At 38.0% G+C, this 22,085-nt stretch overlaps 1 protein-coding gene across 5 annotated transcripts in view; it reads left to right on the top strand.

The window, feature by feature from the left end:
* Odr4 (odr-4 GPCR localization factor homolog) overlaps positions 1-22,085 on the top strand; it is a 48,778-nt gene that overhangs the window by 24,321 nt on the left and 2,372 nt on the right. For 4 of the 5 annotated variants that reach the window (XM_075988196.1, XM_075988197.1, XM_075988195.1 and 1 more), the window contains exons 12-14: positions 1,214-1,384; positions 9,634-9,744; positions 10,299-11,975. In XM_075988196.1, the coding sequence (XP_075844311.1) occupies positions 1,214-1,384; positions 9,634-9,744; positions 10,299-10,366 (350 nt within the window). In that variant the 3' untranslated portion in view covers positions 10,367-11,975. Of the gene's footprint in view, positions 1-1,213; positions 1,385-9,633; positions 9,745-10,298; positions 11,976-22,085 lie in introns of those variants that run through there. The other variant, XM_075988194.1, reaches the window with a different exon arrangement.

The raw sequence follows: 22,085 nt of genomic DNA, 5'->3' as shown, positions 1-22,085 counted from the left end.
TTCTGATTCTAAATGTTTTGTTTTGATTTTTTTCTTTAATGAGTACTTATATGCATTGCAATTAGTTCTTTGACACTCAGTTTTTGTAACATTCTTTAATTGGGCAAACATAGACTCCAAATTTGATGTGTGTTTAAGATTTTACTGTCGGTTATCCATGAATATTATAACCATTTTCAAATTTTTGACTTTCAAGTATGTTTGGTTCAAAAAAATACCATCATCCTAATTTTGCATGCTGTGGTACAAACTGCAGTTATGTAATTCTAACAGTAGGAGGCAGTGTGGTCAAAGAGTAAAATTATTCTTCCAGTTCTACACAAATGAGATCATACACTGAAAGTGGAAGAATCATGTAGTTTATGTCACCGAATTTCCCATGACACATAAGGAATACTTTAGCATCTTCTGTTTGTAATTATATAAAGTAATCCTAGTTTCTTGAAGAGGAAGTGTAGGTTGCAAATAGAATGACCCCAATTTTCTGCTTGATCTTTACATTGATAACTTTTTAATCATATCTGATGCAGACAACGTGATTACTAATTACAAAAGTGTCTACTTCTGTGTTAGTTTGTTAGAGCCACATTTTGAGCTAACCAGCCGTTATATTTATGTAGCTAGTAACTTTTTTTAGGGGTGTATAATCTAGTTTGCAAGTATCCAAAGAAATGTGAAACGTGGTTTCTGGGGAGATGGCTCACCGAGTAAAGTGCTTGCTCCCAAGCACGAGGATCTGAGTTCAATCCCAAGAACAAAGCCAGTTGTTGTGGCATGGTCTTCTATTCAGTGTTGGAGCGGCAAAGTCGGGGAAGGCTCTTGCATTGGCCTCAAACATTCATAAATGAAGAAAAAGTTAGCAATTAAATTCACAATACTTGCAAGGCTAAAACAAGAAAGGCAGCAATCTATAGGAGGGGAGTTACAAAATTGACTGAGTGTTCCATCGTAGTACACACTGGGTCTTATGATGACATGTGATTAGCAACATCTCTACATTAAAGGCAAGAGGGTTGTATGTTTCATAGGTATATTATCGAGGTCAATAAGCAAGGGAAATTGAGGAAAGAAAGAACTCGATAAAAGCAGTTTCATCAACTAGAAAGTTCAAAATCATTGTCATTTCAAACAGATGTTTTTATGTTTTTTGAAGTAAATATTTATTAATACCAATAGCCGATATCTAAATATTGATATGTAATATTCTTTTTAGATTATGAACTTCCTCACCGAGTTTTTGTTCCCATTCCTGGATCCGCTATAAGGTTATGTGATTATAAATTTGGTGATGAATCGGCTGAAGAAATCAGAGACCATTTTTCAGAGATGTTAGATCATGAGATTCAAGTAGAAGACTTGGAAATTGCAGAGGAAGTAAACACGGGTAATTAAAATCTGCTTAGACCTCATCTAAATTCACCATGCCTTCCTGTTTTCTTAAAGCTAATTCTGTTTGATACTTCAAATAATTTGTTTGTTTGTTTTTTGAGACAGGGTTTCTCTGTAGCTTTGGAACCTGTCCTGGAACTCACTCTACACTCCAGTCTGGCCTTGCCTCTATACTCCTGCCTCTGCCTCCCAGTGGTGGAATTAAAGGCCTGTGCCACCACCGCCTGGCAATACTTCAAATTATTAACTGAGTGTGTACAAACACACACGTATGACAGATCTCTACACATAAAAACATACAATGAGTATTTTCTTTGGAAACTACCCAAACACATCAAGTGTTATTTGAGTCTAGCAAGTGAATCTTCATGAGACAAATTCAGCTTTAAATGTGTGGAAATATGTAGCTTTCAGGAATTAATTTCAACATGAGGAAAGTTTTTTTTAAGCTGTTTTAGAAAATTTTCCCTGTTTAATTTGTCATTTTTTTTTTATGTCCTTGTTGTATAAGGGGGACACTAAAGTACGGTGGGCAGCTGAAGAAATCATATAAAGATGGCTTGGATAGAGCATAGACTTGATACTCTCCAGTTGTGTAGCCCAGGGATTCCGCTAGCCTGTGCTCATTTGACCTGACCTTTGGGATGTTTTATTTGATTTGCCTTTTAGTTTTATTTTCAATAAGTATAAGATATAAAAATGTGTATGTAAAGAAATGTCCAAATAGATGTTTCTAAATATTATGTAATAAAATTATTTGTAAACAGTAGGTACTGAGTTAAAAACAGCTTATTTCAGAAGTTTGTGGTTTGGTAGAAAGTGTCTGTGTTACTTTTGAATATGAATGTTTATTAAATATGAATAATAATTTAAAAAATTCCTTTTCTAACTTCTTATTCAATTCTGTTTCATTAATTCCCAGTCCCCATCAGAGGAGAGTATAGGGTTCATTTTGGTAAAGCCATGTGGCGTTTAAGAAGGCAAAAAATAAAGAAGTCTTTTAAAAAGTAAAATTTTTAAAACAGAAAGTATATTGGAGTCAGAGGACTCCGTGCTATTACAGCTACCCAAGAGGCTAAAATGTGAAATGATGAGCCTAGGAATTTGGGGCTACCTAGTCTGTGTAAATTTTCCAGAGAGAGAGAGGCATTTTTTCCCCCAAGAAATGATCTGGTAAAAATGAGAATGTCGAATGTTTAGTGTTCATCAAAATCCCTTTACTTCCAATGATGATGTTTTACTTCATCTCTGTTGCTGCAATTAAATACTCTGACAAAAAACAACTTAGCAGTAAGGGGAGTTTATATTAGCTTATAGTTTATAGTTTGTCATCATGACAAGAGTTGGTCCTGTCACCTCCATAGGCAAGAGCAGAGTAATGTTTGCATGTGTGCTTAGTGTCAACTAGCCTTCTCTATTTTGTAATTCAAGGCTCCATACCAGGAGAGGGCACCGTCAGCCTGGTCTTCCCATATCAGCTCAGGCAGTCTAGACAGTCACAGACATACCTACAGACCCTCTTAATCCAAATAGTCCCTTACTATAACTCTCTTCCCTTGTGAGGCTACATTGTGTCACATTGACAGCAGAACTCTCATGGGGAGAAGGAAGATTTTGTTGTGTTCACTTCCTGGTTTCTAGTGCCTAATGATGTTTCTTGAGCTATTCTGTTAACCGTAACCTAGATTAGTGGTCCCCAACCTTTCTAGTGCTGTGACCTTTAATACAGTCCTCTTGTTGTGGTGACCCCAACCGTAACATTATTTTGTTGCTACTTCATAACTATAGTTTTGCTACTGTTATAAATTGTAACTATTTGATATGCAGGGTGTCTGATATGCACCCACAGGGTGAGAATTGCTATGTCCTAAATGAATCTAGGAAATGTTAGGGTATCCATAGAGTTTCTGTAATTCATCTCTTTAATATATAGATCTGTATCCCAAGAAGATGAGTACACAGATTCTATTCTTCTTTATTCTGGGTAGCAGTCAGTCTTCCTGTAACTAAACTTTGTTCAAAAATATGGATCCATAAAACACATACATTGCTTCTTGGCTGTATTCATCCTTCAAATTTCTAAATTTAATGTTCTAAATATTTTAGAGCCAAATAGTCCCACACACTTTATTCTCTTTGGTATAGTTTCTGAACAATATTTTTTTGTTTTGTTTTGTTTTCCTTTCTACTTATTTTCCTTCTTCTAGATTAGGAATTTCTAACCTGTAATGACTAAAACTGTTGAAGTCTAAATTGACTCAGAAGGCCTGTAAACCTCCTGAAAATATTTGTGTGTTTGCTAGGAAACATCTTGTATCTTTCAACAGGTTAGTGATTTAAAGAAATAAAATTTCTTTATTTATCATAATACAAATTACATTTGTTTATTACCATTACCAAATAGTATCTACTAGATCATCCTAAGAATTAATTACCAGAATGAGTAGAATTGTATACCCATCATCACCAATATATTGGTTAATGCTTTAACTTCAAGTTCTTTAGATTATGACTGTATTTGGGGATATTTAAAAACTGATTTTGTTAAATGATATCATTAGCATAGGCCCTAATCAAATTGTGCCAGCATCCTTAGGACAAGAGGACATTGACACATATAAAGGGGTACTAGAAAAGATTATACAGCAAGTAAGGGCCGGCGAGGACAAAGGAAAACAGCAGTTCTCTGCGAGCCGAGGAGGGTGTATTCAGAAGACACCAAAAGTACTCATACCCTGATATTCAGCTTCTAGCACCAGGATGAGAAAACAAGATTTCTGTTGTCCAAACCAAACCAAACCAAACAATATCCTCTACTCTGATTTAAAAGATAGACTGATGTCAGAGAATATAGTAAGATCCTCAGAGTACCTAGGGACTACTTAAGAATAATGATCAGAATGCTAGGGTCTACAGTTACTTGATTGGTGATTCAATAAGAAAAAAAAAATTTTTCCCCAGGCATGGTGGAAGACTTAAGTGCTAGTCCCTAAGTCCTAGCATGCAGGAGGCTGAGGCAGGGAATTGCCAGCCTGAACTAGGCAGGGAGTTCCAGGCCAGCCTGGACTTCTCAGGTAGAACAGTAACAACAATTGCAAACATAGGCAATACGTATTGTAAGTAGTGATCTACAAGGCTTTTCTTTTTCTATCTTTAAACTGTATTTTCTTTCCTGAGAGCCAGTACTCTGAGTAGACAGTGAATTTGGTTCCTAAAGTTCTGTCTTCCTTCTCTTTAGCAAGTGTATTGTATAACAGGGGTCAGTACAGTCAGTGGTCATCTATCCTTCCTGTCAGATGGTCAGTCTCGACTCAAGGGTGCTGGTATTTTTCTCCTTACCATGCCCTCCATGGGTGAGGGTGTGCAAACACCAAGGCCACTGAGTCTTGTCTTCCTCCTGAGCCTGCCAGTCTAGATGACAAAAATAAGACCTTGGTTTCAGTTCCTACTCCTTCAAGGTGGGAGAGACATCCGGTTTCAGTGTTCTCATGTTCTCCCCCATTATTGCCTTTAGTTTTTACTTCTCAGGTACACATCTGTCTTACAAATTGCCATGTAATACAGTAGATAATACCAACTTTATTAAAAGCCCTATAATTTTGACTACATCTCATTTTTGCAATAAATGATGGTTAGACTTGGCATTGGTGGCGCATGTTTTTAATCAGCAGGTACAGGCAGGTGGATCTCTATAAGTTCAAGGCCAGCCTGGTCTACAGAGCTAGTTCCAGGACAGCCACAGTGACTACACAGAGAAACCCTGTTTTGAGAAAAAAAAACAAGAAAAAAAAGAAAAAAAAAAGAAATGAAATAATTTTTAGACCTCAAAACAATACACTTTATTTATCATCAGAATTAAGTGCCTGCCCCGTGGGCCATATTTTATCTTTTGTTTTAGAATTGCTTATATCATGTTAAATATTAATATCATAATCCAAGGAATATAAAGTATCTTAAATATTCATGATAAAATTGTACGTAATCCCTCTTTAAAAATCGAGTAGTCCTAGGTAGCAAGTAAATAGTAATTCATATATCTCCTTTTGTAGGCTTTAACTTTTATAAGTGTAGTTTGGGAATTTAGAGTTTGTTTTTTTTTGTTGCTGTTGTTGTTGTTGGAGGTTTTTTTTTTTTGGTTTTGTTTTTGCTTTTTTTCTGTTTTTGGTTTTTCGAGACAGGGTTTCTCTGTGTAGCTCTGGCTGTCCTGGGAGTCACTTTGTAGACCAGGCTGGAGACACACCCGCCTCTGCCTCCCCAGTGCTGAGATTAAAGGCGTTAGCCACCAGTCCCATATGGGAATGTAGTTTTATACCTCACTGCATTTTGATTTTCTTCCTGTTTCCTTTTTCTTACTCTGGCAATGTAAGGTGAAGACGATGTCTTGGTTGCTTTTCTGTGGTTGTGATAAAATGCCTGGCAAGCAAGTAAAGGGAGCCAGGACTTCTTGTGCTCACCATTCAGGAATGCAGTCTGTCCTGGAGGGAGTCACAGTGGCGGGAGCTGGTCACATGGTGTCTGCAGTCCGGAAGCAGAGAACAATGAATTCTGACGCTCTGCTAGCTCTCTACTTCTCCTGCAGTCCAGGATACAAGCTCAGGGGATAGCGCCACCCACATTTATAGTAGGTCTTTCCATCCTAGGTAACCGAATTGAGGTCATTCCTCATGTGTGCTTGGAGGCTTGTCTCCTAGCATTTTAGGTACTGTCAGGTGGACCAGCAATGCTTACCATCCCAGATGGGTTACCTGAATGTTATTTATTACAATAACAAAGGGAACACAAGAGGAGTTTGAAAGTTGGGTGTGGATACTCAGATATAGAATATGTACTATAGAAACTACACTGATAGGAAACAATGACTTTCTAGATATGCATATTTTTCTGTGTAATGAGTAATAAGTAATGCACTGGCAGTATTACCATTCAATGTAAAACCCTTTGAGACATATAAATTATAATCAAGCTAAGAATTTATTATTATGTATTGATTGCCTATAGTATATTGAACATTAGGATTCTAAAGATAGAATATAGTAGTACTTCTCAAGAATCTTGCAGCACAGCAGAATGTACAAACAGCTAGACTGTTGTGAAGATGATTAGGTCTGTAGTAGAAAAGTGGACAGATTAGCAGGTACACAGCAGATGTGCTCTCTCTGTGTGGGACTCAGGGACATTTCTTGACTTCAAGCTGATATTGAATGAAGAATGAAATAGAAGTGATCAGGTGTTTTAGGAGCTGAACACTGGTCGGAGGTAGCCAAGAATAAAAATTAGTATCTAGAATTACGTCAGCTTTGCCTCACTGAGATTTGTTGAATTGGAAGGGCTAATTTAGTAACTGTATAGTTTTAATAGAAAATATGTTCTTTACTGTTTGGGGATAGGGTAACAAAACTACAAGTTTCATGCATATATTAAGGGTTTTAAGCTAAACTTCCTATTTGTTTGGGGCTATATTCAATTTCTCATTCTTTTATTTACCTGAAGACATTGAGTGTGTAGTTTTAGCTTATCTTCTAGATGCATAATGCAAGCTATGGTGTGATTTGACTTGAGTCTAGGCCTGCCACTTACAACCTGTCTAAGGCCTTCCTAGACCCAGATTCCTTTGGGAATATTTTCTAAAAAGTAATACATATAAATGGAGGGCGGTAGGATACTGTATCAAATAATTTCCTCTGCATATTAATAAAAACATGAATATTAAATTGTGAACATAATATTTTATAATATACTTGGATTTCCAGAAGCACCTGAAATCAGAGTTTCTATGAACAATAAACCCCTGAAAATAGGTTCACATTCAGAAGTGGAACTGAGTTATGTATTTAGGGATATTAAGCTTTCTAAATATCTGGTGTTATTTCTAAGTTTTGGAAATTATATGTTTGACTGTTACTGTATGGTCTATAGTGTAGTTGTTAAGTAGTTGCTATGTTTAAAAATAGATGTTTTGCCAAGTAAGTGTCTTCAGGTAACATACTTTTAAATATGACCTAAGGGGTAAAAGACAAATTGTTTGTCAGAATGACTCACTAATGTTGAAGGATAACCATGGTTTTAGAATTTCTTGGATGTGTTAGTCACATCATAGACATTAACTTAATAATTCAGATGTACTTTGTCTATTATCAGATAAAAATAAGTTGAAGACACACCTTTAAAATTTGCTGAAACTCTTCTTTGTCAGTTCTGCCCTGGCACTGGAGCCAGTTTTTCTTTGTTACTAAATATCCATTACTTATTATTTTCCGTGGCTGAATCCAGGGCCTTGTGCATGGTAGGCAAGTTTCCGACTACATACTTGGTCTTTGGAGACATGACTTGTTATGCGGTTTAGGCCTTGAAATTCTTCTTACTCCCACGCATACTCACATGCCTGAGAAGCATTAATAATTTAAAGGAAAAATAAACAATCCTGGTTACTTATTGTGATGCTAATAATGAAATTCAGGGCCTTTTGCATGGCAGAAAGTCACACTGCTGTTTAGCTGTATCTCAAATGCCTGGCCCTCCCTTTTAAAGCGTGATCTGTTTTCTTCAAATTTGCTATCTTTCTGTGTCAGCCTCCTGAGTACTGAAATATCAGATGTGTGGCAGCGCCACACCCAACTAATGGTGTGTATTTATGGATAAATTGTTGACTGTAGGGAACTCATCTATTGAAAAAGTTCGGTTACTGGGTGGCTGGCAAGATGGATCAGCTGGTAATGGCACTTGCTGTTGATACTGATAGGAAAATAATGAAGTACATAAAAGCCCCCCCCCCCCAGTTTTTCTTTCCATTTTGATACCACAGATCCCTATTAAATACATTTATGTGCCATCCTTATGTGTCTATGCTTGTATATGGAATATATACATAAAGACCTTTTTAAATTGACACAGGGTATTTAAAAAATATAAGCAGATACTTCAATATGTCCTATTTTATGTTTCTTCTCTCTCTCTTTCACACACACACACACACACACACACACACACACTGCTGTACTCTGTTGTTGGCAATGAAGGGATCGACTTGAGATAGTTCTTTTGAGCATAGTTCTCTAGAATTCTGTAGCACTGTACTGCACCACCACTTCTGGGAGATGGTGTGAGTCTGGCTAGGCTCCTCCAGGACTCTCTGTTCCTGCCACAGCCTGCACAATGCTGCTTTCTTTTGATTTACATATGGTGATTTTACTGTCAGATTTTGTTTTCATAGGATTCTTTAGCACCTTGGAAGGAGAAACAAAAGCCACTAGCCTGTATGATCTCTAAAGATGTTACAAGGTCAAACAGTTTCAGTTGGTGTTAAGTAAATTTAGATAGGCAAATGTATATAAATAATTGCCAGCATAATGAAGGGAAAACTTATATTTGGGCTGGGAAGATGGCTCAGTAAAAGTCTGACTATCAGAGGTCCATTCAGGAACCCTAGGCTAAGGGAGGACAAACTCCTAAAAGTTGTCCTCAGACCCCACATGTCTACCTTGGCACGTGTGCCCCTCCACCCATGCCCACAACATACCTCCCTCCCCCACCCCCCCCACACACACGAATACAACTTTTAAAAATTATTTTCTACCATTTAAAAAACAAGATGAAAAACAATTTACAAACCTTAGGTCAACTACCTAGAATCCTCAGCTTCACACTTTCCCTACTAGGGTTTGTAAAATGCAGTACTTGCCTTCCTTAACTTTCAGAGGATTGTAAGGTAGAATTTCTAGTCATATTTGCCTGGTGTATGTCAAATTTCAGAGATTAAAAGTCAATAATCTCTTTCTGCATTAGGCCAAATAGCAAACCTTTTACATAATATAGTCCAACTAGGTTCTTACTTTCTCTCTGTAATCCAATTTTAGTTTGAGAACTGAGTAGATACAGGAGTCATTCACTTCAGTGTAGGTCACGTGTTCTGGTGATCTCTATCCCGTGAAATTTAGCCCACCTACATTCAGTAAAGAACAGATTCATGTTATGTAAAAGATGAACAGGGATCAGGAAAGATGACGCTGGTTAAGAGCACTTGCTGCTCTTATGAAGGATCTCAATTCAGTTCTAGAGCACAGACCTCCATGTGGGCAAACACCAATGCACATAACAATAAAATGAAACAGTTTTTACAGTGAAAATCCAGATCTTTAAACAAATAGGCGAGTGGAAGGAAAATGCTGTTGATTGTGTATTTTCTTTATTATATTACTTAAAATAGCGGGTCTGGATTCATGTAGGCTTCATGCTGATTTCTTGCAGCTTGTGTGACTTCATCTGTGAGGAGCGAAGCGCCACTGCCTGACACAGGAGAGGAACAGCCACAGCAGCCAAATGAAACTCCAATTGCATTGAAGATTCAGCAAAACATAGGTATTTGCTTTTTTATAACTTTGAAAAATGAATTGATTTTGAGTTTTCTTTTTATCCTAAAATTAATTTCATTTAGTATGACGGAAGTGACAGTAGCTACACCATACATGTGCATTCTAATGACGGAGAAGCACCACAACCGGGTCTGTGTGTCGGTGTGACCTGAGTGTGACACAACTGACGAGTGGGGACGTGTGTATAAGTGTATGTCTCTGCAACTATGTGTATGCGTATGTCCATACATACGCACATATATCTACAGAAGCTTTCTAAAGTATGTGTTCTGTTTTCTTTTAGTGTGCATGTGTCAGAGATACTTTGTCCAGTCCTTATGAACTAGTTTTTCAGCTTACTACCGTAATTTACTCTAAGAATTCTCTAAATTTTCGTATGTACATATTGGTACATGTTTGCAGTATGTGTGTATATGTGTACGTCTGTTGTGTGTGATGTCTGTAGGTCCATCTGTTACCCGCATTGCAGAGCCTGAGGATCGGCTGAGCCGTTCTTTCGCTCATTCCACTTGCATTGTTTTGTGTTTGTTTCACTTCTAGGTGCGATTGCAGCAATTGCAGTTGCAGTCCTTGCTGCGGGCATCTCCTTCCATTACTTCAGTGATTAGGGTGAGGCACCCGGAACACACTGATCAACAGCTATGAAAACTAAAGATGCAAATGCCCCACCTGCACTTAAGCTCTGCTATGAGAATGTCTATTAGATGTGTTTCTGACTTACATGACATCACCAGCTGCCTCGTTTCCCCTGCTTTTATTATCGGGCCCAGGTTTTCAAAAGTAAACTATGCATCTAAATGGAGTTGCATGTAACAAATCACTATTATTTATCTTCAGAAGAGTCAAAATGTGAGCTATTTTAGAATTTAGTCCTACTGAATGACATCACACATTGATCAAAATATGTAAACTATGAGGAGTCAGTATCCACCGCAGTTGATATATCATCAGGAATTGTCTCGAAGTTCATCCTAAAGGACATTTCCAACATGCACTCAGGTGCAACAGCTTATGGACATGGTTTAAGTTGGAGGCCATGAATACTATTTTAAGCATACACATGGACAGTGGTTTCCTGGATGTCAGGCACTAGTAGCAGCATGGCAGTATGCTGCTTGCCTCACACCAAAAACAGAGAAATGTGAATCGGAGATGCTGTCCTAGGTAGGGCAGTTAATGTTCTGTAGCTCCTACCCTGCAGTTCAGTGCAGATCCTGGCAGAAACAAACTAGTAGCACTCCTAATTTAGACCCGAGACGCCCATAAATTATGATCAAGCAGTATTTTATTAGTTCATGATTGTAAGTCATGAGGTACAAGATACACTGAATCAGAATGAGAATTAACTATAGGAAAAAACAGTCATTGAAGTCATTTCTCCCAAGTGCACAACAACAATGCAGAGAATAAAGGATAGAGCCATAGATATGGATGAGAGCCTGGTAGTGCTCCTTAGGATAAACTAAAGGAAAAAAACACACACACTCATTAAAGTCATTTCTCCCAAGTCCACAACAGTGATGTAGAGAACAAAGGATGAGAGCCAGGCAGTGCTCAGAGTGAGGACCACATTCTTTTAAGGAGGAGGACAAACTGCAGGCGGGTCAGTAGTAGCAGACACAGCGGAAGAGATCAGTGGAGTGGAAGGGAGAGCAGCAGGAGGGAGGTGAGAAGGAAGGGGTGATGGTCTAGGAGAACCAGGTGGGGAGAATGGAAGAGAGGAGCACTTGAGATGGCAGGGTTCCCCACACGTGTTAGCAAAACACTTATAAATTCAAGAAACAATATAGCTTAAACACATTTAAAAAAAAATCAAATCCGTGATTTGATCCAAGTAGTGAACCACAAGATACAAAGCAAGGTTTTTAAGAAACCAAAGGGACATAAAGCTCCTCAGCAGAGGCAAGTCAGTCTCATACAGAGTAGACCCCCAGTAGCAGCAGTGTAAATAAGAGAGCAGGAAATGCCTTCAGACTGGAGTGGAACTATAAAAACCAGTGCAAAGCAAAACTCAGAACCAACAGACCTTCATTAAAGAAACTGAAACGGGATGGTCTTCAATGAGGAAAATTACCCCAAAAGCAAGGTCTGAAATAAAGTGTTGATTAACAAAGTGATCAATATTGTAAATTTAAAGTGTTGTTTATATAAAGCAATCATAATGAAGTATTTATAGACATTGTAAACTTGTAAAACTGAATAAATATTGTTATGCAATCTTGTTGTGGAATTTTCAAATAAGGACATAACTGGGGAAATACGGCTCAGAAGAAAGGAGGGTGGTCAGAAGCAAAGTGCTCTGAGTGCCTGGTGCCAAGTTAACGTTAAGGTAGATTATTTCACTGTGTGTTACTCTCAAGGGTACCTTCTCAAAACAGGCAGGCGGTGAAACAGCCCAATGAAAAGGCGATTAGGAGGAGCACAGTACGAATAAAGGAAGAGATTAGAGAGCGATGAGTATGGTAAGCAATAACAGCTCTGCATGTTTCACACACACCAGGCGCTGGGCTGTTTCCCATCACAAAACAAAGACCAGTGAGACCCTGGTTCAAAATAAACAAACTAAGTGGACAAAGTATTTAGATCAAATAGACGAAATTATATTTGTTAAATGCAGATGCTAAATAAATCTGTCCAGTAGTGGTGAATAGTAAACAAATTATGATGTCTTTTTGTCAACACCTGCCTCAGTTTTTTACCCCTCTTTCAAAGGCAGTACTACTATTCAGAATCTTAACCACACATTGAAAGCATATGTGGTGAGGGAAGACTTCCTAGATTATTGTATGGGACTCATATAGCTTACTAAACGAGGATAGCCAGAGAAAAGAAAACCACAGGCTAATAACACACGTGAAAGTGAGAGGCACCATTCGAGTTAACTCAGCACTATGTTAAGAAGGTACATTAAATACCAAGAGCGTGAAGATGCTTATTAACTTTCTGTTCGTCATCCTTTAGAAAAGTGAGATAAAGACACAAAGAAACCCCAAGGCATTTAAAGAACATTTGGCTAGATAAATGAAAAGATTTATCTGCCTAAGAGACTAAGGCCATAACCAGTACCATTTTATGTCCACTAGGTTGTGAAACTAAGACATCTCCATGTCTAATGAAAATGGTGTGATGAGAGACACTTCACACTGTAGGTGTTCAGGAAGCCATTCGGCCTTGTAGAGTTAAGTAATTGCATTCTCTACATACATTCCTTAGGTAAACTCTTGCATAGATACATCTATAAGAAAATGTGCAATGTTTATGACCGTGATCCAAATGTTAATGAAGAGTAAATTATAGAGGATGTGATTTTACTTAGCAGGGAGAATGACCTCCATGCAAACACAAAGGTAGAACTGAAAAGCCCGCCTTCATGGCTCCTACTGTAATTGCAGCACTGGAGGTTGAGTCAGGAAGGAAGATTCCGAGTTCAACGACAGTCTGGGTTGTAGAGTGAGACTTTGTCTCAAATAAATAAAATTAATTTTACTTAGAAATGATTAGGCAAATGTTAAGTCTACCTGTAGTGTCAAACTATTTGTAAAGTTAAGCAAATTTCAACTGTATTATGTGTATTTGTGGTGAAATTCTTTTCAACATACAAAAGTTGAGGGTGATGGCAGAACAGGAAAACAAGGTGTAACAAATACATTGGAAAGAGTATTGCCATGTTTGCTTCCTAAGTAAGGTGTCCAGATGCTCATTTTATTTACTTTATGGCCAGCAAGACATTACTTTTGTTTTCTGTTGCTAACAGACTGTCCCCACTTATGTCGTAGCTGTTTTTCTCACAGTTCTCCGAATGGACAGAAGTCACTTGAGTTCTCCACCTGGTGGTGTGATAAGTTCCGTTATCTAGAGGCTAGACAGGGCTTGAAACATATAAGATAGTTCTTGCATGTGGTTGACAGTTGATGGTAGCTCTCAACTGGGAATCCAGCAATCACATCTCAGTTCTGTGTGTGGTTTGTATCTGGCTTCGAGTTCTCCCATCATAAGGACTGAGTTTCTTCATATAATGATGGTTAGGATGACTTCGAGTTCTCCCATCATAATGGCTGAGTGTCTTTATTGAGGCTTAGGGTCAAAGAAGTAATACAAGCACGAACATTCCAGCAAGAGAAAAATAGAGACTGAGTCCTCAAACCCTGGCTTGGAAATTCCTAAAGATGATTTCTGCTACATGTGCTGGTCAACCTAACTTTCAGGATAAGCCTAAATCAAAAGAATCTCTATTCAGAAGGGGAATATGATGTATACAGTTATCACAGTTTGCCTTTTAATCTCTTGTTTGCTTTCCTCTGCTGTGCTCCTGTAGACCATAAAATGTCTCTTCCCTTTACCTAAGCCCTAAGGTCCCCTAGCTATCAGTAGTTCATCACATTCTGACCAACACAGTGGGGATTAACTCAAGCTCTATGACAAGCTCATAAGCTTGGTCGATTCTTAATTTAGGGATTTGTCTAAATATAGATTAGCTTCTGCACAACATATGCCCAGGAAATTGTTCTTGACCTCTGATTTTAATTTTAGCCCAACGAGCAAATATATTGGGAAAAATCGATAAGCTATTAAAGGTATATTAATGTTAATAGGTTATGATTTATTTGTTGTTAAGGATAAGTAATAAAAGAAGTGACTGGTTTGTCTTTGCTTTCACCATTTTGAAAGCACTTTTGCATTCATTGTCTCAATGATTTTTAAGTAATACTCATAAGTGGGGGAAAGGCTTACTGATAGGACCCTAACCTGATGAGTGTAATTGAAGCATTGCTCATATTTAGGAAGAGGAAACATTTGAGTAATGTGCTAGATAGTTTCTGTGTCAACTCGACACATGTTAGGGTCATCTGAGAAGTTGACCATCAACCTTAGTTGGAAAAAATGCCTCCATATGATTGACCTGTAGGCAAGCCTACAGACCATTTGCTTCACAACTGTGTGTGGTGCTATCATCGGGCACTTGGTCCTGGGAGTGTATAAGGAAACATACTGAGCAAGCAGGTAAGCAGCAGTCCTCCATGGCCTCAGCATCAGTTTCGACCTGCAGGTTCCTGCCTTAAGTTTCTGCCCCCACTTCTTGGTTATGGACTACAAGCTGTAAGATGAAATAAACTCTTTTCTCCCCCAAGTTGCTTTTGGTCATGGTGTTTCATCACAGCAATAAAAACTCTAAGACAGGTAACTAGTCGTTTTGTCTTAATGAGCAGAAATAGATTGTTCCTGGTTTTTATCATTGTACAATGTTTTTAAATGATTTACATATTTAGCATCATCCGGTGAAGCTAGATTTTTCTGTTGTGCTATGGAACTTCTAAAATGGTGATCCCCAAAGAGCCCTGCTTAAAAATTCTTAATTAAGCATGACATTTTAGAAATGAACCCTCATCTAACTTGTTCACTTTGTTAAGGCGTTTTGTTTATGGAATTGGGAAAGGAATTTACTGGTCAAGATGAAAGTAGTTCAATCAGGTCTCAGATTCTATTTTAGTCAAATCCATTCTGGTTGTAGGTATACCAGATGCCTAATCCTATGATTAGAATATAGAATATCAGTTAGCCAAGGGCGATGGTAGCTCATGCCTTTAATCCTAGCACTCAGGAGAATGTGTGTGAGTTTGAGGTCAGCCTGGTCAACAAGAGCTAGTTCTAGTACAGCCAGGGCTGTTACACAGAGAAACCCTGTGTCGACAAACAAAACAAAACAAGAAAGAAAAGAAAAAGAAAATAAAGATTCATCATTTAGCTGAGATACTAGGTTACTGTATCTGTCTAAGTAGAAATAAAATGGATTTTTAAATAAATTTTTTCTGTGCTTTCAAGTTAGTATTATTGAAACTATGCTACTGTTAAATAGCTAATAATAAATTAGTATAAGTAGCTAATAACTAGAAAATTGAGTTGTACTGCCACGTCTGACAGGAACAGAATCTTATTAAGGCAGTTAATTCCTTTGGCTTTGGGGCAAACTAACAGCACCAGCACTCATTAAATAGTTCTTCTCAATTTACAAAATGTTTTTCATCTCAATCTATCTCTGACTGGTTAATGTTTGGGTAACTGGGTATTATATTCTAAGAAGAGAGACACTGATGAAAAGGAATGATTGAGAATATGGAATCGAGACAGGACAACTCTATAAAACAGAAAATATGGATCTAAGCTTCCTCTGAAAGTGAGGAAGGTCAACTTTAAAGGAATAAACACTGGCTTTTAGAGAAGGAATGCTTCTAACCCAACAGTTTATTCAGAGTAAGGAGAAAGTTGGTGCTGACGTTTACAGTGTGTTAGGCTTGGAGATACCTGATACCTTCAGATTTTTATGAAGTTTACAGAGTCATCTGAGAATGAAAAAAATGTGAGAAAAAGGACATTTGCAAAACTTGTTACAAAGAATGGGCCATCAAGCTGATCAAATAAACAGTGGGCTTGCCAGATGGCCTATTTACCATTGAGGCTACTGATTAGAAATGAATGAAATTGTGTGCTTTCCACCAAGACTCTGTCTCCTCAGATTCAAATACAGAAATTTGAACTAGTATTGTTCAAGATGTTGGTTGTTATACTGTAAATTCAAGGCATCTAAAACAATGAAATAATAGAAGTATTTAGGAGCCTTGTTTAATAAATAAGTTAAAAACAGACAAGTGCTTAGAAATTCAGGGCAGTGACGATCTTAACTCAAAGCTGAATAAGAAAAGTGAAGAGGAAAAAAGCAGAAATTGGAAATGTACTATGAAGAGAGAAACGTGGAAGCCTAGAAGAAATACAAGAACTGTATTTTTTTAGTACCCCACCTGTAAATATATAATTACAATAATGTTGTGGGGAAGAAACAGTATACATGTGATAGCAAAGGAAGTCAATGGCTGAGGTGAAATAGGTCATTTCCAAGGGATGATGAGGTCAAGGAACAGTATGCCGTTTGCAGGTGATGACTGTCTTTTGGAATGATGACACCCAGCATAGTAATAGGACTTGAAGTATAAAGGAAGACTCTAAAAACAAGTGTCCAGTTTCTCGTATGTGAGGGAAATGATTAGTGAGCCGATAGTCGAGTTACAAGGATAGGACAAGAGTGCCACACACTAGTTACTTATGCCTAAAAGATGAAGATGGGATGATGAGTGTGAGGTAAGGGGAAGTACCAAATGATGATCATTAAATAATAGATAACACTTCAACATGATAAAGAAAAGGATGCCCTGAAGAATGGGTATCCATTATGCCAAATAGGAGAAGGAAGTGTTTAAAGAAAAAGTTAGTTAGAAATAAAAGGAAGTAAGGCTGGGTGGTGGTGGCACATGCTTTTAATCCCAGCACTCGGGAGGCAGAGGCAGGCGGATCTCTGTGAGTTCGAGGCCAGCTTGGTCTACAAGAGCTAGTTCCAGGACAGGCCCAAAGCTACAGGGAAACCCTGTCTCGAAAAAGAAAAGAAAAGAAAAAGAAAAGAAAAGAAAGGGAAGTGTATTGATTTTAAAGAGCAAGAAAGCACAGATTGCAAGCATGAAGGTACAGAAGAGGATTTTGATGGAGAATCTCTGGGCAGTGAGCAGAAGTTAGTGAATGCTAATTTTAGATTTTGACTAATGAGTGAATGCTTGGAATTATGGTAAATTTAACTTCAGGGTTTTTGTTTTGTTTGCTTGTTTTTTGAGTAGGTTGCATTCTGGGATTAATGGTAAGAAAGATCTGGTTAACATGACTGACGTGAGCAGCCACTGTAATACAACAAGCTTTGGTACAGTTCAGAGACAGAAAAGGTGTCATCAGGCCACGGGAGGAACATCAACTATAGCTATGACCCTCATATAGCTAAGCACATTCCAGGGATAAACACAATTTGTTCATATTTTATCTTTTACATACACTATTAGAGTTGATGATATTTTATTCAGTTTTGTATCTACACTAATAAGTATTAAAGGATGAGAATAATACTCTTTAATTTTTCATTCTCTCACTGTCTATCTGGTTTGAGTATTAAGATTTTATTAATTTTTCACAATTATGACAAATACCTGTAATCTCAGCATTTAGGAGGAGGAATCAGGAAGACTGGAAATTTATAGACCAGCCTGAACTATAAAGCAAATTCCTGGCCAGTCCAAACTACTTAAGCCTTAAGCCATCCTGGGTCACACATTTAGAGACTCAGTATCAAAAATGCCAAGAAGAAAGAGCAGGAGAAAGCAGGGAAGAAAGAAAAGAAAAATAAGACAAGGGGGATGAAGAAGAATATTAATATTAGTTATATTTTCAGGAATTTGTGCATAATTATTTTAAAAATTGATTATTTTTCTATGTTTAGAGTGCATGTGTGTCTGTGCATCACATGAGTGCAGTACCTGTGGAGGCCAGAAGAGGGCCCTGGGACTGGAGTTATAGACATGTGTGAACTGCCATATGGTCTTCTGGAAGAAGAGCCAGTGCTTTTTAACCATTGAGCTGTTTCTCTGGCCCATCCCTATGCTTTATTTCTTAGCTCTGTACATACATTTTCAAAGATTTCTCTTGTCTGCTTATGCTTCTTCCACATGCTATTCTAATATCCTGTCGGTCTTTTTAAAGGACCAGCTTCTCATATTTTGGGTTCTTTAAAATAATTTGTTAGTTCTCTGAGAGTTCGTACAATGTGTTTCATATTCATCCCCCACTGTCCCAACTCTTACTAGATCCATACCCCTTCTCTACTCACCAAACTTTGTGGGGTTTTTTGTTTGTTTGTTTTTTTCTAAAAACCTATCAAGTCCAATTTGAGCTGCCCCAATATTCTAGTATGTGTGGCCTTCCACTCACTCACACATGATAACTTACCAGAGGCTGTGCTCTTAAAGAAAGCTGCTTCTACTTCTCCTAGCAGCTAACAATTGCCATTAGCCCCAGCTAGGGATGGTATTGTGTGTCTAATTCCCACCACCATGCTGGGATTTTCTGTCTTGGGCTTGCATAGGTTTTGTGGCTGTTGTTGCAACCACTGAGTTCACATATGCAGCTGCCCTGCTGTGTCCTAAAGACACTGTTTTATGTTACACTCTTCCTGCTCCCTCTTTTGTCTTTAGTGGAGATGATGCAGTATATACATTCTACTTAGGGCTGAGCATTCTGCAGTATTTATTCTCTTCATCTTGGCCAGTTGTGAATCTCTGTGTTGATAACCATCTATTGTAAATGGAAACTTTATAAAGATAATTTATATTCCATTGATTTCCAATCTTACTTGCTTTCTCATTATTCTACCTTAAGCTTTACCATGTTTTTTAACTTCTGGGTTAGATACTCATATAATTTATTGTCCTTTGATTTTATAATTTGTTTGTTGTGTTGATGGGCTCTACCACTGATCTATTTCTCTATGCCTTTTAATTTAGGTTTCTATTAGTACAGTTTTTCATGTCTGATGTTTCGTTACAAAGAATTTCATTATATTTTAGTTTTAAGAGTTTGGTATTCCTATAAAAAGCCATTATTTAAGGGAGTCTGTGGATTGGATATTAAAAGTAAAATTGTTGGCACTTATTGTATTATAGTTCTAAAATTTGTTCCTACAGTTTCCTAATTTATCTTTGAGAATTTTCCTTGTATATTGTGGGAAGAAACTGCTTACTTCATGAACTGTTTGTTACAGGGTTATATATAGACAACAATCTTAGATGAACCTTGTTATACAATTATCATTTGTGTGGGACACATGACGTGCAAAAGTAGGTTGTGTTCTGAGCCTGATTTTTGGTATTTTTTCTAGGAAATATTGAAAAAATGTACTAAAATCTCTGATGATGAATTATCACTTATTCTTATATCAATTATTTTTTATAAGAAACAAGGAGTATTTTGCATATTTATTGGATTCTTGTTTTATATACTATCCTACTTACTTTCTTCATTGCTGTGACAAACTAACTGACAAACTGTAATTTCCAGAAGGAAAGATTTATTCTGGCTTACAGTTTGAGGAGGTACAGTCTATCATGGCAGGAAAGACACAGCAGAAGTAGGAGACCAGCTGGCTCATTGTATCTTCAGTCACAAAGCAGAGTGACCAGGACACAGGTCAAGCTATAAAGTCACAAGCCCAGTTACAGATCCACATCCTAAGGGTTCTACGGTTTTCTCCCATGGTGCCATCAACCTGAGCAAGTGTTCAAACATGAGCATGTGACAGACATTTCACATTCACTCTATAACATTTCACCCATAGCTCCCATTGGTTCATGGCCATTTTGTGATGTGAAATGCATTCATCCCAACCTTCCAAGTTTTTTTTTTTAATAAATAGCATTCCCCAAACTATTTAAATGCCTAAAGTCTCTTCCAAGGACCAAATCAATCTCTTAACTGCGAGCTTTTATAGAATCAAGGGAAAACTACTTATTTCCAATATAAAATGCCCAAAGTAAGCATTCCTGTTCTAAATGGGAGAATGGGAGCAAAAAGATTAAGCCAAAGCAAGACAGAAATCCAGAGGAAACAGTAAATCTTCTAGGTCCATATCTGGCATTTTGGACTCCTGATAAAAGCATCTTAGCTCCAAAGGACCCAGGTAGCCCTTGCTTCCCCACCTCCAGCATAAGTCTTTCTCCATTCCGTGTATGCAGCTTTCTGTGGTGGATGTCCATTGGTCTGACCTTTCAAATATCCTGGGCCCTTCTTTCCAATTGATGCTTTACCTTCACTCTAAGGGTCTCTTACGCTATCTCTAAACCTTTCATGTGTTGCTTGACCTCATAGACTTCCTGGAACCATAGAGCCAGAGTACATGCAATATTTTTCATGCTTACAAAACCAGTACCATGTAGACAACACTATGAAATTCTGTTACCAGCTCAAAATAGACAATGGCCCACTTGGACCATAGCTATAGCTGCTCTTGTGTGCTGACCCTGGGGAAACTCTTGCCTAGAAAATCTTTTCCTAAGAGTAAGGAACCCCTTTGGTGTTCTGAGGTTAGTCTCTCTTCTTTCAAATGAGTTTGCATTTGACAAAGTGGAGCCTTTGATGGATGGGGTCCTGCTCTCCAGCACTTTCCCAATGTACCTGAAGAGCAGGAGGCTTCTCTTTAAAAACTGCAGCTTCTTTTTAGTCATAACTTTAAATTTGCCTGTGGCCTCTTTGAGACAAACTGCTTTCTTTTCCCCATTCTGCAACACTCAGTGATCTTTTTCACCTGGATAAGAGTGGTAATCAATAACCATGCCACATCCTGGATGCTTCCTGCCTTGAAATTTCATCCATTAAACACATTACTCTATCACATTCAGTCTCGCTTCAGTTCTCAGGACACAGGCAGAATGCAGCTAGATTCTTTGCCAGAATGTAACCTAGATGACTGCTACCCTGGTTCCCAAGAGAGTCTTGTTCCTCTCAGAAGCCAAACGCCCAAGCCCACATTTATTCCAGTTTCTGGAATTCCAAAAGTTCTACCAGAATAGCTCACTAAGCTTTGTGCACTGGATAGTTTCTATTGTCTAGTTGATAAAGCCTAGAATCATCTGGGAAGAGGAAGCATTAAGTGAAAAATTGCCTCCATCAGATTGGCCTGAATTGTCCTGATTGTTGATTGATGTGGGAGGGCCCATTCCACTGTGGCACTGGTGCCTAGGTGTAACTGGAAGTTTCTCTCCTGCCCACCAGTTCCCAAATATCTACCCAGAGACTTAATATTAATTACAAATTGTTTGGCCAATGACTCAGGCTTATTACTAACTAGCTCTTACACCTTAAATTAACCCGTTTCTATTAATCTATGTATTGCCCTATGGCCATGGTGTTACCTTATGTCTTGCTTCTCTGGCAGCTGCTGGTGTTTCCCTGACTCTGTCTTCTTTCCCCTGTTGCTGCTTGATTTTCCTGCCTAGCTATATTCTGCCTGGCTATTGACCAAATCTGCTTCTTTATTAATCAATGGTAATAAGACATTTTCACAGCATACAGAGGGCATCCCACATCACCAATGCAAATGGGTATGAATTACATAAGAAAGTTGGATGCCTGAGAGCCAGAGGGAGCAAGTCAGTAAACTACCCCTTTGGTTTCTGCTTCCGTTTCTGTTAGAGTTCCTATCATAACATTTCTGAGTGATGGATTTTGATCTGGAAGTGTAAGTCAAATAACCCTCTTTCTTCCAAGTTGCTTTTCATCATGGTATTTATCACAGCAAGCAAAATGGAATGCCTTCTTGCAGCATTCAAGGACTTTTATAATCCAAAGTTCCAAACTCTTTTATGTTGCTCTTGTTAACCAGTTGCAAAGGCCCAAGTGACATGCAGTTGGGTTTATCACAGCAGTAGCTCCACTTAACAGCACTGAATTTATGTTAGCTGCTTTCCC

The sequence above is a fragment of the Microtus pennsylvanicus genome, chromosome 10, assembly GCF_037038515.1.
Source record: "Microtus pennsylvanicus isolate mMicPen1 chromosome 10, mMicPen1.hap1, whole genome shotgun sequence".
NCBI lineage: Eukaryota > Metazoa > Chordata > Mammalia > Rodentia > Cricetidae > Microtus > Microtus pennsylvanicus.
Note: the sequence above shows the minus strand (reverse complement) of the source record. Positions and strands in the feature narration are given on the sequence as shown.